This window comes from Papio anubis, chromosome 4 (genome assembly GCF_008728515.1).
Source record: "Papio anubis isolate 15944 chromosome 4, Panubis1.0, whole genome shotgun sequence".
Lineage (NCBI taxonomy): Eukaryota > Metazoa > Chordata > Mammalia > Primates > Cercopithecidae > Papio > Papio anubis.
Window position 1 is genome coordinate 171,878,982 of NC_044979.1, and position 14,299 is coordinate 171,893,280.

Here is a 14,299-nt window from a genome sequence, read left to right on the forward strand (position 1 = left end):
GAGGCTGAGGTAAGAGGATCACTTAAGTCCAGGAGTTCGAGACCAGCCTGGGCAACATAGCCAGAAATGAAAAAGTAGCAGGACGTGGCGGTGTGCAGCTGTAGGCCCAGCTACTTGGGAGGTTGAGGTGAGAGGATCGCTTGAGCCTTGGAGTTTGAAGCGAGCAACCATCACTCCACTGCACTCTAGCCTGGGTGACACAGCCAGACCCTTCTCTTAAGTAAATGAATGAATGAATTGAACATATGTCAACAAATTCAAACTACTCTGTCATCTAGCCCAGAATGCTAAATTTCCAGGGCCTGCGGTGAACAATGAAAGCAAAAGAGAGCTGCTTTTTTTTTTTTTTTTTTTTTTGAGATGGAGTCTCGCTCTGTTGCCCAGGTGGGAGTGCAGTGGTGCAATCTCGACTTACTGCAACCTCTGCCTCCCAGGTTCAAGCTATTCTCCTGCCTCAGCCTCCCAAGTAACTGGGACTACAGCCACTCATCACCACACCCGGCTGATTTTTGTATAGAGATGGGGTTTCACCATGTTGGCCGGGCTGGGCTCGAACTCCTGACCTCAGGTAATCCACCCACCTTGGCCTCCCAAAGTGCTGGGATTACAGACCTGAGCCACCATGCCCGGCTCTGCTTTCTTATTTGATTCATTTTCCCTAGATTATTGTAACTGGACGTTCATTGTTTTGGGATTCTGATCCTGGTTCCTATTGGGTAACAAATTGCTCTAGAAAGAAGGCGGAGGGGAACAGTAGACATTTATGTTTTAGATAGGGATTTCTTTCTGAAAATAAGCATAGTTTTTTGTTTTTTTTTTTTGAGACAGGGTCTTACTGTGTCGCCCAGGCTGGAATGCAGTGGCCTGATCTCGGCTCACTGCAGCCCTGACCTCCAGGGCTCAAGTGATCCTCCCACCTCAGCCTCCCGGGTAACTGGAACTACAGGCATGTGTCATCACACTTGGCTAATTTTTAAAATTTTCTGTAGAGACCAGGTCTCACTATGTTTCCAGGCTGGTCTTGAACTCCTGGCCTCAAGTGATTTACCCACCTTGGCCTCCTAAACTGCTAGGATTACAGTTGTGAGCCACTGCACCCAGCCCATAGTATTGTTTTAATACAAACAGTATAATATGTGCCCATTCTATGTTTTTCAAATGAATGTTTTGGTATCAACAGATCTGGAAGGTAGAAAAGGGACCAGATGGAAAAGCCATCGTGGAATTTTTGTCCAATCTTGCTCGTCATACCAAAGCCGTCAATGTCGTGCGTTTTTCTCCAACTGGGGAAATTTTAGCATCGGGAGGAGATGGTGAGTATTGCTGTTCTTCAGAGATTCTTTAGGAACCAGATAGATACCTGTGTGTCTCGTGTCAGATAGTGAGATTTGAGCTGAATATGCTTTTTTAGGAGTGGTGGGATAGAGTGTTGCTCTTATTCCCCAGGCTGGAGTGCAGTGGTGCAATCTCGACTCACTGCAACCTCCGCCTCCTGGGTTCGGGCGATTCTCCTGCCTCAGCCTCCCGAGTAGCTGGGATTATAGGCACCTGCCACCACGCCCGGCTAATTTTTTTTTTTTTTTTTTTGTATTTTTAGTAGAGATGGGGTTTCATCATGTTGGCCAGGCTGATCTCGAACTCCTGACCTCAGGTGATCCACCTGCCTCGGCCTCCCAAATTGCTGGGATTACAGGCATGAGCCACCGGGCCTGGCCTGGATATGCTTTTTATTTCAGATATGGCCGACCTTCTCAATCTGTCATTTAGGTAGTTCAGTAAAATAATGTTCTAGGGAGTGCGGTAGAATCGGAGAGGGAGGACAGCAAGATGACACCGGGAACACCTGTTTGAAAACAGCTGCTTTCCTGCTAGCTCCCACTGGGCTGTTCCGAGACAAGATGGAGAGGCACTTACCTTTCCATCACATCCCAAGCAAGGCGGCTGTTCTGGTTTTGTTTGATTGTTAGTTTAATAAATGTGGTGATCAGAGTCAGTTCAGTGTCTCTGTATAATTAATTAATTAGCTTTAGGACTGCATTATTAATTAATTGGCTTTGGGAGTTTTTTTTTTTTTAAACCAGTCATCTTTTATTTGGGTTTTTTGTTTTTGTTTTTGTTTTTTTTTGAGAGAGCCTCACTCTGTCACCCAGGATAGAGTGCAGTGCCACGATCTTGGCTTACTGAAACCTCCGCCTCCCGGGTTCAAGCGATTCTCCTGCCTCAGCCTCCCAAGTAGCTGGGATTACAGGCGCCTGCCACCACCCCGGGCTAATTTTTGTATTTTTAGTAGAGATGGGGTTTTGCCATGTCGGCCAGGCTGGTCTTAAACTCCTGAGCTCAGGCAATCTGCCTGCCTCGGCCTCCCAAAGTGCTAGGATTACAGGCGTGAGCCACCGTGCCTGGGCTATTTGGGCATGAATTCTAAAGTGGGATATGAAAGAATTCAGCAATGGCCAAGTTCCTCATGGAGGGGTGCCAGGCTCAGAAGCGCAGCATGCCCTCCCACTGGCCCCTCTTCAATGGGCTCTGAGTAGCTGCTCGTGTTTGATCTCCCTGTAAGAAAACTAGTAGCTGAAAAGCACATAAGCTGCCAGCACTGTGGAAAGCCCCGCAATGCTCCCCTTCCCCACAGTGACATACTTGTTGTAATACCCATAGTAGCCTCTGAAACGCTCCAGCAGTGCCCGTCGGGGTAAGATCCCACATCGGTACCCAGCTTGGCAACTCCTCTGGTCTGACATCCATGCGTTTTCTCCCATTCCCTGCTGTGCCTGATGCTGCTTTGGAGTCCTGGTGTCTGCAGTGCCGGGCTGCTGGAGGGTGCTGGGGAGGGAGCATACCGGGAGTGTCGTTAATGAATGGTCTTGTGATTTGTGCTTACTTATTTGGTGGGAATAGATTGATTCTTGTTTTCTGCCTGTGCTTAAATGGGATAAAACTATATGGAAAAAGTAAACCAGGCTGGATGTGGTCGCTCACACTTGTTATAATCCCAGCACTTTGGGAGACCGAGGCAGGTGGATCACTGGGGTCAGGAGTTGGAGACCAGCCTGGCCAATATAGTGAGACCTTGTCTGTACTAAAAATACAAAAATTAGCTGGGCATGGTGGTGCACTCCTATAATCCTAGCTACCCGGGAGGCTGAGGCAGAGAATCGCTGGAACCTGGGAGGTGGAGGTTGCACTGAGCCAAGATAGGATCATTGCACTCCAGCCTGGGCAACAGAATGAGACTCTGTCTCAAAAAAAAACAAAAAGTAAACTTCCTTTTTACCATACTTTGAAACAATCTAGAAACTATTACAAAATAAAACAGAAATCTAAAGTTTTATTTTTGCAGAAGGAGGAAAAGAGACCTGGTTGAGTTCAGTGCCATGATGCCCAGAGCGCATGACGGGGGTGTGTGTGTGTGTGTGTGTGTGTGTGTGTATGTGTGTGTGCACGCATGCTGATTTGTAGAGGGAAAGGTGGGGAGCAGGAGCGTCACCTAGGGGTGGCTGCCTGCTGTTTGCCCTGAGGTGGCACATGGCAAGCCCCCATTTTCCAAAGTGCCTTGGCCTTGGAGGCCCAGAAACCTGCTGTTGTCAGCACACAGAGAGTGTTCATCCATCAGGGCCAATGGCATCTTAACCAAGCTCCCAGACTAATGTGTGCAACCAGGATTCCGGTTAACTTAGCATGGGAATGCAGGCTGGGTGCGGTGGCTCATGCCTATAATCCCAGCACTTTGGGAGGCTGAGGTGGGCAGATCACCTGAGGTCAGAAGTTCGAGACCAGCCTGACTAACATGGAGGAACCTCGTCTCCACTAAAAATACAAAATTAGCTGGGTGTGGTGGTGCATGCCTGTAGTCCCAGCTATTCAGGAGGCTGAGACAGGAGAATCGCTTGAACCTGGGAGGCGAAGGTGGCGGTGAGCTGAGATTGTGCCATTGCACTCCAGCCTGGGCAACAAGTGTGAAACTCCATCTCAAAAAAAAAAAAAAAGGAATGGGAATGCGCATGTCCTCACAACCTCATTCATTCACTCTCCTGCTGTGCACATTTCTAAAGGAAGCCAAGGGATGGTCAGAAGGTTACGTGGTAATCGTGGAGTCAGAATGTGGAGAGTCATCGGACTCAGACAATGGGTGACCTCAGGCTAAAGTACCTGATATGTCTATAATGATATTAATAGCTGACACTTCCATAGGGCTTACTGTTTGCCAGCCGTTGTGTTGTAAGTGTGTTATACACATTGACCAATTTAATCCTCACAACAGCCTGTGAGGTAGATATATTGTTTTCCCCATTTTTGAGACAGGGTCTTGCTCTGTCACTCAGGCTAGAGCACAGTGGCAAGATCAGGACTCACTGCAGCCTCTACCTCCCGGACTCAAGTGATCCTCCCACCTCAGCCTCCTGTGTAGTGGGACCACAGGTGTGTGCCGCCACACCTGGCTAATGTTTTTGGTTTTTAGTAGAGACAAGGTCTTGCTGTCTTGCCCAGGCTGGTCTTGAGCTCCTGGGCTAAAACAACCCTTCCGTCTCAGCCTCCCAAAGTGCTGGCATTACAGGCGTGAGCCACCCCACCCTGCCTATTGTCCCCATTTACAGGTGAGGAAACTGAGACATTAAGATGCTCAGTGACTTGCTGAAGGTTTCTCAGCAGGAACATTTGCCAACCCCTGCACTAGGGGTTCTTTGCTGTTTTGTTTTTCTGTTCGGCTATTTATAGATTATGCCTTCAGTTTTGTTAATGTAGCCAGTGTCATTTTGCAGTGGCATTTTGCTGGCCTAGGACCCTTCTGTTTAAGGTGATTTTGTATAGCTCTGATCTATTATGAATTTGATTTTGGAGTTTTAGCTGAGAAGGCAAACCTACTTTCCCTGTTGAAATGCTTGGAAGTAAATCATCGTGGCCATGGTGTCCACTGAACAACATAAATGTTGTTTTAATGCCCTAAAAATCCTGATGTGCGGCTCATTTTTTTGTATTTTTAGTAGAGACAGTTATCCAGGATAGTCCCGGGAGGCGGAGGTTGCAGTGAGCCAAGATCGCGCCACTGCACTCCAGCCTGGGCGACAGAGCGAGACTCCGTCTCAAAAATAAATACATACATAAATAAAAATCCTGACGTGAAGGAGTGTGGGTGAGGCGTGGATCACTGTAATTGAATCGCCCCGCAGATGCCGTCATCCTGTTGTGGAAGGTGAATGATAACAAGGAGCCGGAGCAGATCGCTTTTCAGGATGAGGACGAGGCCCAGCTGAACAAGGAGAACTGGACAGTTGTGAAGACTCTGCGGTAACTTGGGAGGGACCCTGGCAGTGACCTCTCTTTACTCCGAGCGCATTAAATGGAATATACATTTTGACTTTTTTTGGGTGTGTTTCTTTTGAGATAGGGTCTCATTGTCACTCAGGCTGGAGTGCTGTACTGTGATCACAGTACCCTGCAGCCTTGACTTCCCGGGCTCAAGTGATCTTCTCACCTCCCAAATAGCTGGGACTATAGGCATATGCCACCACACCCTGCTAATTTTTACATATTTTGTAGAGACGGGGTCTCACTATGTTGCCCAGGCTGGTCTAATTTAGAAGTTTTATTTATGTGAAACAGTCCTAAGACAATAGTTTTAAAGGATGAAAGCATAATTAAAATGGATTTTCTTAGTTTCTCCTATGAATTTTTCTCAGTAAAAAGGATTCAATTTTAAAGATACAGCTATCCTTTTTTTTTTTTTTTAAGATGGAGTTTCGCTCTTGTTGCTCGGGCTGGTCTCAAACTCCTGACCTCAGGTGATCCACCCACCTCAGCCTCCCAAAGTGCTGGGATTACAGGCATGAGCCACCACGCCCGGCGAGATACAGTGATCCTTGAAAGTAGTTTTTTATAGCTAATATAGTGCCAGTGGAAATTTTGGAACCTCATTTTATGCATAGTTCTGGAGCTTGCCCTTATATTTTTGATAACTTGTCCTTTTTTGAGTTAATAATTGTTTTTTGTTTTGTTTTGTTTTTTAGATGGAGTCTCACTCTGTCGTGTGGGCTGGAGTACAGTGGCATGATCTCAGCTCACTGCAATCTCCACCTCCTGGTTTCAGGGGATTCTCCTGCCTTAGCCCCCAAGTAGCAGGGACTACTACAGGTGTGCGCCACCATGCCTGGCTTTTTTTTTGGCTTTTTCTTTTTTTTTTTTTTTTTGAGACAGAGTCTCACTCTGTCGCCAGGCTGGAGTGTAGTGGCACAATCTCAGCTCACTGCAATCTCCACCTCTGAGGTTCAAGTGATTCCCCTGCCTCAGCCTCCCGAGTAGCTGTGTCTACAGGTGTGCACCACTGCACCCAGCTAATTTTTTGTATTTTAATAGAGATGGGGTTTCACCATGTTGGCCAGGATGGTCTCGATCTCCTGACCTCGTGATCTGTCTGCCTTGGCCTCCCAAAGTGCTGGGATTACAGGCGTGAGCCACCGCACCTGGCTGATTTTTGTATCTGGAGTAGAGATGGGGTTTTACCATGTTAGCCAGGCTTTCCCTGAACTCCTGACCACAGGCAGTCTGCCTACCTCGGCCTCCCAAAGTGCTGGGATTACAGTTGTAAGCTGCTATACCTGGGGAGTAATTGCTTTTTTCCTCTTTGTTTTTGGATTCTAGGGGCCACTTAGAAGATGTGTATGATATTTGCTGGGCAACTGACGGGAATTTAATGGCTTCTGCCTCTGTGGATAACACAGCCATCATATGGGATGTCAATAAAGGTAAATTATATGTTTTTGTTATTAGCAGGAAGAAATATTCTAAGCGTCTATAAAAGCCTAAAAGCCTAACTTGCTTTAACTTTTTTTTTTTTTTTTTTTTTTGAGACAGGGTCTCGCTTTGCCACCCAGGCTGGAGTGCAGTGGTATGATGTCGGTTCACTGCAACCTCCACTTACTAGGTTCAAGCGATCCTCCTGCCTCAGTCTCCCAAGTACTTGGGACTACAGGCGCGTACCACCACACTCAGCTAATTTTTGTATTTTTAGTAGAGACAGGGTTTTATCATGTTGGCCAGGCTGGTCTCAAACTCCTAACCTCAGGTGATCTGTCCACGTCGGCCTCCCAAAGTGCTGGGATTACAGGCATGACCCACCGCCCTGGGCCTAACTTGCCTTAACTTTGTTTTTTATTTTTATTTTTTTGGAAACAGAGTTCCACTCTTGTCCAGGTTGGAGTGCAGTGGCACAATCTTGGCTCACTGAAACCTCCACCTCCTGGGTTCAAGCAATTCTGCCTCAGCATCCCGGGTAGCTGGGACTACAGGTGTCTGTCCCCAGGCCCGGCTAATTTTTATATCATTAATAGAGACAGGGTTTCACCATTGGCCAGTCTGGTCTCGATCTCCTGACCTCAGGTGATCCACCCGCCTCGGCCTCCCAAAGTGCTGGGATTACAGGCATGAGCCACCACACCCGGCCTACTTGCTTTAACTTTAAAAGCAACACAAAAAATTGTTTTAGTGAACTAGAGTAGGTGGTTGGCTCAACAGGATAGGGTTTAGTCCCATATGCCATGGATTGTCAGAAGGTCAGAGGCTTAGTAGTGGTGCTGCAAGTTACTGATACTGAGGCCAGGTAAATCCCACATGGTGCGGCCAGCAGATAAGATGACAGGCCCGAGCCCTGCCTTTATGGAGGTTAGGATCTCGGAAAGATTAACAAGTCACTTATAATTTATAGGGCATTGCATGCTAGTTGATGGAGTAGATGGGATCAGGTTTCCATTTTAGAAGATCAAGGAAAGCCAGGGACATTCTGTTCTCCAGCTGGGGAGACAGTGGACATGTGAAAAGTTATAGTGGTGTAAAAATAGCTGTGAAATGCCAAAAGCAAGTAGTGGCTAACTCCTAACCATTTTTATCTCCCGCCATCCTTTACTCAAACTTCGTTTTCTCCCAAACCTCTTCCTGCCAATTCTACAACTCAAGTACCTGGGTAGGGCAGTTGTTATTGGCTGCCCCTGCAGCACTGTGTCAGCCCAGTTCTCATTCAGTCTATAAAAATTGTTGCTCTTTTTAGTTCCGTGCTGTCCAGCCAAGCCATCCTCCATCCTCCATTCTGTCTTGTTTCATGTTTTTTTTTTTTTTTTTTTGAGATGGAGTCTCCCTCAGTCGCCCAGGCTGGAGTGCAGTGGTGCGATCTCGGCTCACTGCAACCTCTGCCTCCTAGGTTCAACAATTCTCCTGCCTCAGCCCTCAAAGTAGCTGGGATTACAGGCGCCCCGCCCCGACCCCCCCGCCACCCCAGCTAATTTTTATATTTTTGGTAGAAATGGGGTTTCCCCATGTTTTCCAGGCTGGTCTCGAACTCCTAACTTCAAGTGATCTGCCTGTGTCAGCCTCCCAAAGTGCTGGGATTACAAGCGTGAGCCAGGATTTTAGGTTTTACCATAAGTGTGATGGGTTGTTACTGAACCTCAACAAAAACCTCAAAAAAAAAGAACGACTTGTCAGGCACAGTGGCTCACGCCTATAATCCCAGCACTTTGGGAGGACTGCTGAAGCCTAGGAGTTAAGACCAGCATGGGCAACATGGCAAAAACCTCTCTCTACCAAAAAAAAAAAAATGCAAAAATGAGCTGGATGTGGTAGTACATGCCTGTAGTCCCAGCTACTAGGGCTGCTGAGTCTCTTGAGCCTGGGAAGTTGAGGCTGCAGTGAACTCTGATAGCGCCACTGCACTCCAGCCTGAGCAACAGAACCAGACCCTGTTTCAAACAAAAACAAAAACAAAAACAAATGCAGGCAATCTCTGTGTGCTAAATATTTTCCCCAAAGTCCCTTGTTCATCCCTGTTCACATTGTCTGCTCTGTGATGAGGAGGGCCCTCCTCATCTCTCTCTTGGTCTACTCTGTCACCTCCTAACTAGCAACCCTCTTTGTCATCTTCTAAACCTGTTTCACCTTTAAAATGCAGGTGACTCCTCGGCTCGAATACCCACAGCCTTTTCCTTACACACAAGGTCTCTGTAACACTTCTCGTTTCCTCCTTATCTTGTGTTCTTGGCCCTCCTGTGTGCCCATTAGCAGTTCTCAGCTGCCTCTCACTGCTCCATATTCTCTTCACTAAGGTGTCTTAACCCGGGGATTCCCTGACGATACCTTCTTCCACCCTTCATCTCCTCTTCATCCTGCCTGACCTGGGGAACTGAACTTAGATCTTCTCAGACCCTCTGCCCTGTGCTGTCAGCTCGCCTCCCCGGGTCCACGTGTGTGATGGTTGCCTGTTGATGGGTCTGTCTGATCTGTGAGCTCCCTGAGGGTGGGGACTGCATGAAGTCATCTTTGTGGCTCCAGAGCCTGACACGGGGTTCAGTACGGAGTCTCTCACTTACTGCCTGCTGAGTGATGCATGGTAAAGGGAATAATATTTAAGTCATAGTTTATACTATTTGGGCTCAAATAGGTTTTGATAATGCTGTTTCGGTGTGTGTGTTTTTTTGTAGGACAAAAGATATCAATTTTTAATGAACATAAAAGTTATGTCCAAGGAGTAACCTGGGACCCTTTGGGTCAATATGTGGCTACTCTGAGCTGTGACAGGTAAATTTAGCTTTAGCATTTACTTGGAATTTCTTTGTATTTACTTGTAATTTTCTGAAGAGAGGTATTTATTGCCACTTAACCAAGATTTATCATAGTCTAGCTTTGATTCTTTTGTTCTTGTTTTCATACTCATTCTTACAACATAATCAGAAATTGGAAATTAATTAGGACAAGTGCCTTCCACGAAGTTTGTACTTAGTAAATCTTTTTTTTTTTTTTTTTTTTTTTAAGACAGAGTCTCACTCTGTCACCCAGGCAGGTGTTGTGGCACAGTCTCATAATCTCAGCTCACTGCAACCTCTGCCTCCTGGTTTCAAGCGATTCTCCTGTCTCAGCTTCCCTAGTAGCTGGGATTACAGGCACATGCCACCATGCCCAGTTAATTTTTGTATTTTTAGTAGAGACAGGGTTTCACCATGTTGGTCAGGCTGTTCTCAAACTCCTAACCTCAAATGATCTGCCCGCCTTTGCCAATGTGCTGGGATTACAGGCATGAGCTATCACACCTGGCCCTGAACTTAGTAAATCTTTATTATTATTACTATTTTTTTTTGAGAGAGAGAGGCTCACTGTGTCACCCAGGCTGGAGTGCAGTGGCGCAATCACAGCTCATTGCAGCCTTGACCTCCTGGGCTCAAGCAATCCTCGTACTTCAGCCCCCCAAGTAACTGGGACTACAGTGGTGCACCACCACACCTGGCTACTTTTTGTATTTTTTGTAAAGATGGGATTTTGCCATGTTGCTGAGGCTGTTCCTGAACTGTTGAGCTCAAGCCATCTGTCTGCCTTGGCCACCCAAAGTGCTAAGATTACAGGTGTGCTACAGTGATTTTTATTTTTATTTTTATTTTTTAATTGTTTTTTGAGACAGAGTATCACTCTGTCCCTCAGGCTGGAGTGCAGGAATGCGATCTCAGCTCACTGTAACCTCCACCTCTGAGATTCAAGCGATTCTCCTGCCTCAGCCTCCTGAGTAGCTGGATTACAAGCATGTGCCACCATGCCTGGCTAATTTTTGTATTTTTAGTAGAGACAGAGTTTCACCATATTGACCATGTTGGTCTGAAACTCCTGACCTCAGGTGACCTGCCCGCTTCGGCCTCCCAAAGTGCTGGGATTACAGGCGTGAACCACCTCGCCAAGCCCAGTGATTTTAATGACTCCATTTAAATCGATATAAAAATAAACTATTTTTGTCCTTTCTGAAAAGAAGTCTTGTTGCTGTGTTTACTGGCATAATTGCATTTAATTGTATTGTTGGAATAAATATTTTAAAAATGAGGAGTGCCTCCTATATTACTTAATAGTCCTTTTGAATATTTATCTAACTACTTTTAATTAAAACAAATTGAATATAAGATGGCCTTGGAATAAAAGTGGTAGGGAGGAGTTAGTGTTTATTTTTCATAGAATTTCCTGTTGTATTCTAAATACCATTTATTTTCTGATAAGTGTGTTTTATTCAGACAGTCATCAGTAAAACAATCTGATTAGCTAGTGGGAGTAATGTGACTTACCAAAATTTTTTTTTTTTTTTTTTTTTTGAGACAGAGTCTGGCTCTGCTGCTCAGGCTGGAGTGCAGTGGCATGATCTCGGCTCACTGCAACCTCTGCCTCCCGGGTTCAAGTGATTCTCCTGCCTCAGCCTCCCGAGTAGCAGGGATCACAGGCGCCCACCACCACACCTGGCTACTTTTTTGTATTTTTGGTAGAGATGGGGTTTCACCATATTGGCCAGGCTGGTCTCAAACTCCTGACCTCAAGTGATCCACCCGCCTCTGCCTCCCAAAGTGAAGGGATTACAGGCGTGAGCCGCTGCGCCCAGCCTATAGTATCCTTTAGGTTGTTAATGCTTGCTTCCTTCTTCATTACCCAGTTGTGAATATCATGGGTAAAGGCTTTTGCAGACTGAAAGTTGCTGAGGTGGTGATAGGCTGTTGGTAATAGGTTGTTTCTGTGTGAAGCATAATTCATTTACTAGAAGTGGTAAATCAGACATGTTCTTTCTTCAGGGTGCTGCGAGTGTACAGTATGCAGAAGAAGCGTGTGGCTTTTAATGTTTCGAAGATGCTGTCTGGAATAGGTGCTGAAGGAGAGGTATAAAATATTTTGCTATTCTTTTTCAGCAGCGCTTTAACTGAGACTTAGGAAGTCGTGAGCTCCTCCCATACCCTTGCGGCCAAATCACTGGCCTCAAGGAGCCGATTCCTGAACTACAATAAGGTTTCCTTTTGGACAGTCAAGGCTCAGTTACTGTGGTGGGCTAGTCTGTATGGAAATGGGGACATCTGGAGCCCAGGGGAGAGCCACTGATGGAGGATAGGACAGTGGTTTTTCACCCTGGCTGCACCGTGGAATCACTTGGGAAGAATTACAAATATGGTTGCTGGCCGGGTGCGGTGGCTCATGACTGGAATCCCAGCACTTTGGGAGACTGAGGCGGGTGGATCACTTGAGGTTAGGAGTTTGAGACCAACCTGGCCAACATGGCCAAACCCCATCTCAATGAATTACAAAAATTAGCCAGGTATGGTAGTGCAGGCCTGTAATCCCAGCTACTAGGGAGGCCGAGGCATGAGAATCACTTGAACCTGGGAGGTGGAGGTCTCAGCAGTGAGCCGAGATCATGCCACTGCACTCTGGCCTGGGCGACAGAGCGAGACTCTATTTCAAAAATAAAATGAAATAAGGCTGGGCATGATGGCTCACGCCTATAATCCTAGCACTTTGGGAGGCTGAGGCGGGCAGATCACCTGAGGTCAGGAGTTTGGGACCAACCTGGCCAACATGGTGAAACCCCATCTCTACAAAAAATATAAAATTAGCCGGGCACATGCCTGTAATCCCAGCTACCCAGGAGGCTGAGGCAGGATAATTGCTTGAACCTGGGAGGTAGAGGTTGCAGTGAGCTGAGATCGCGCCATTGCACTCCAGCCTGGGTGACAAGAGCGAAACTCAGTCTCTAAATAAATAAATAAATAAAAATAAAATAAAAATAAAAATATGGATGCCATGGCCCCAGCCTCAGTGGCGTGATTCACTTGGCTGGAGCTAAGCAGGGCCTCCGTGATTCTCAGGTGTAGCAAGGGCTGGTCACTACTGGTCTGGGAAGATCCCTACACGAGGCAACAGAAGACAGGCAGGTCGAGCGTTGGATCTGTCTGGCAGCAGGCAGTTTACTCTCTTGGCAGGTAGGTAGAGAGCTTTGCTAGCAGACAGCAGAGACCCAGCCAAAACACTGGTATTTAGGAATAGGAAGGATTTTGACTTTGAAAGAATTGGCAAATGAAAATAAGACCCTATTTCTAAAGGAATCAAGGCTACTGAGGCAGGCAGCAAGGTGCAGGCGAGCAAGCTGGTTATTGGCTCCACACGGGGACAAGGTGCAAATGCACCCAAGGAACCAGGGTAAGGCAGTGTGGGCTGGGCGCTGACAGGCACTGAGAGGTCACACCTGTGAAGTAAGAATAGTAATGCTGGCCAGGTGTGGTGGCTCACGCCTGTAATCTCAGCACTTTGGGAGGCAGAGGTGGGCAGATCACCTGAGGTCAGGAGTTCGAGACTAGCCTGGCTGACATGGTGAAACCCTGTCTCTACTAAAAATACAGAAATTAGCTGGGCATAGTGGCGCATGCCTGTAGTCCCAGCTACTCTGGAGGCTAAGACAGGAGAATCACCTGAACCTGGGAGGTGGAGTTTGCAGTGAGCCGAGATTACGCCATTGCACTCCAGCCTGGGCAACAAGAGTGAAGCTCTGTCTCAAAAAAAATATATATATAAAATATATATTTCTGTATATTATATAATATATATTATATATTTTATATATTTTATATGATTTTTTATATTTTTGTATTTATATATTACATATATTTACATATTTTATATTACATATAAATAAATATATATTACATATATTTGAATATATAAATTCAATATATATGAATAGTAATGCCTGCTTCCTTGTAGTCTTAAGAATTAAATGCTTGTTTGTTGAGACAGTGTCTGGCTCTGTCACCCAGGCTGGACTGCAGTGACACGATCTTGGCTCACTGCAACCTTCAATTCCTGGGTTCAAGCGGTTCTCCTGCTTCAGCCTCCCGAGTAGCTGGGATTACAGGTGTGCGCCACCACACTTGGGTAATTTTTGTATTTTAGTAGAGATGGGGTTTTGCTATGTAGGCCAGGCTGGTCTCGAACTCCTGGACTCAAGTGATCCGCCTGCCTTGGCCTCCCAAAGTGCTGGGATTATAGGTGTGAGCCACCATGTCTGGCAAATGCTTGATGTTTATAAAATGTCAATAAATAGTAGTAAAAACTGTCCCACACAGGTGTTCAAGAAATGTTGTTTTAAAAGATTAATGGTTACCAGTTTAATAATCCACAATTTTCTTTTTTTAAAGGGTGCATTTATTAATAGCTGGATGTGGTGACATGTGCCTATAGTCCTAGCTACTCAGGAGGCTGAGAAGGGAGGATTGCTTTGAGCCCAGAAGTTCTAGGTTGCATTGACCTATGATTGCGCCACTGCATTTGAGCCTGGGTGACAGAATGAGACTGTCTCTAAAGAGTGCGTTCAGTTGGAAATTCTAAATGAATCCACACAGATAGAAAGCAGAGGTCTCCTGGTCATCTTCCCAGTATCTCCCAGTCTCAAGCCCCAGACATGCCACTGTTGACCCTGTGGTTTGTGTTCTTAAGAGTTTTTAAAAATAATTTTAGAACACATAAAACA

General features: G+C 46.2%; 1 protein-coding gene across 4 annotated transcripts in view; it reads left to right on the forward strand.

Moving 5' to 3' along the window:
• The window catches only part of CHAF1B (chromatin assembly factor 1 subunit B), a 31,434-nt gene that overhangs the window by 2,500 nt on the left and 14,635 nt on the right, over positions 1–14,299 (forward strand). For all 4 annotated transcript variants that reach the window (XM_031665731.1, XM_021935527.2, XM_031665732.1 and 1 more), the window contains exons 3-7: positions 1,181–1,313; positions 5,169–5,286; positions 6,637–6,740; positions 9,465–9,561; positions 11,577–11,661. In XM_031665731.1, the coding sequence (XP_031521591.1) occupies positions 1,181–1,313; positions 5,169–5,286; positions 6,637–6,740; positions 9,465–9,561; positions 11,577–11,661 (537 nt within the window). The remainder of the gene's footprint in view (positions 1–1,180; positions 1,314–5,168; positions 5,287–6,636; positions 6,741–9,464; positions 9,562–11,576; positions 11,662–14,299) is intronic.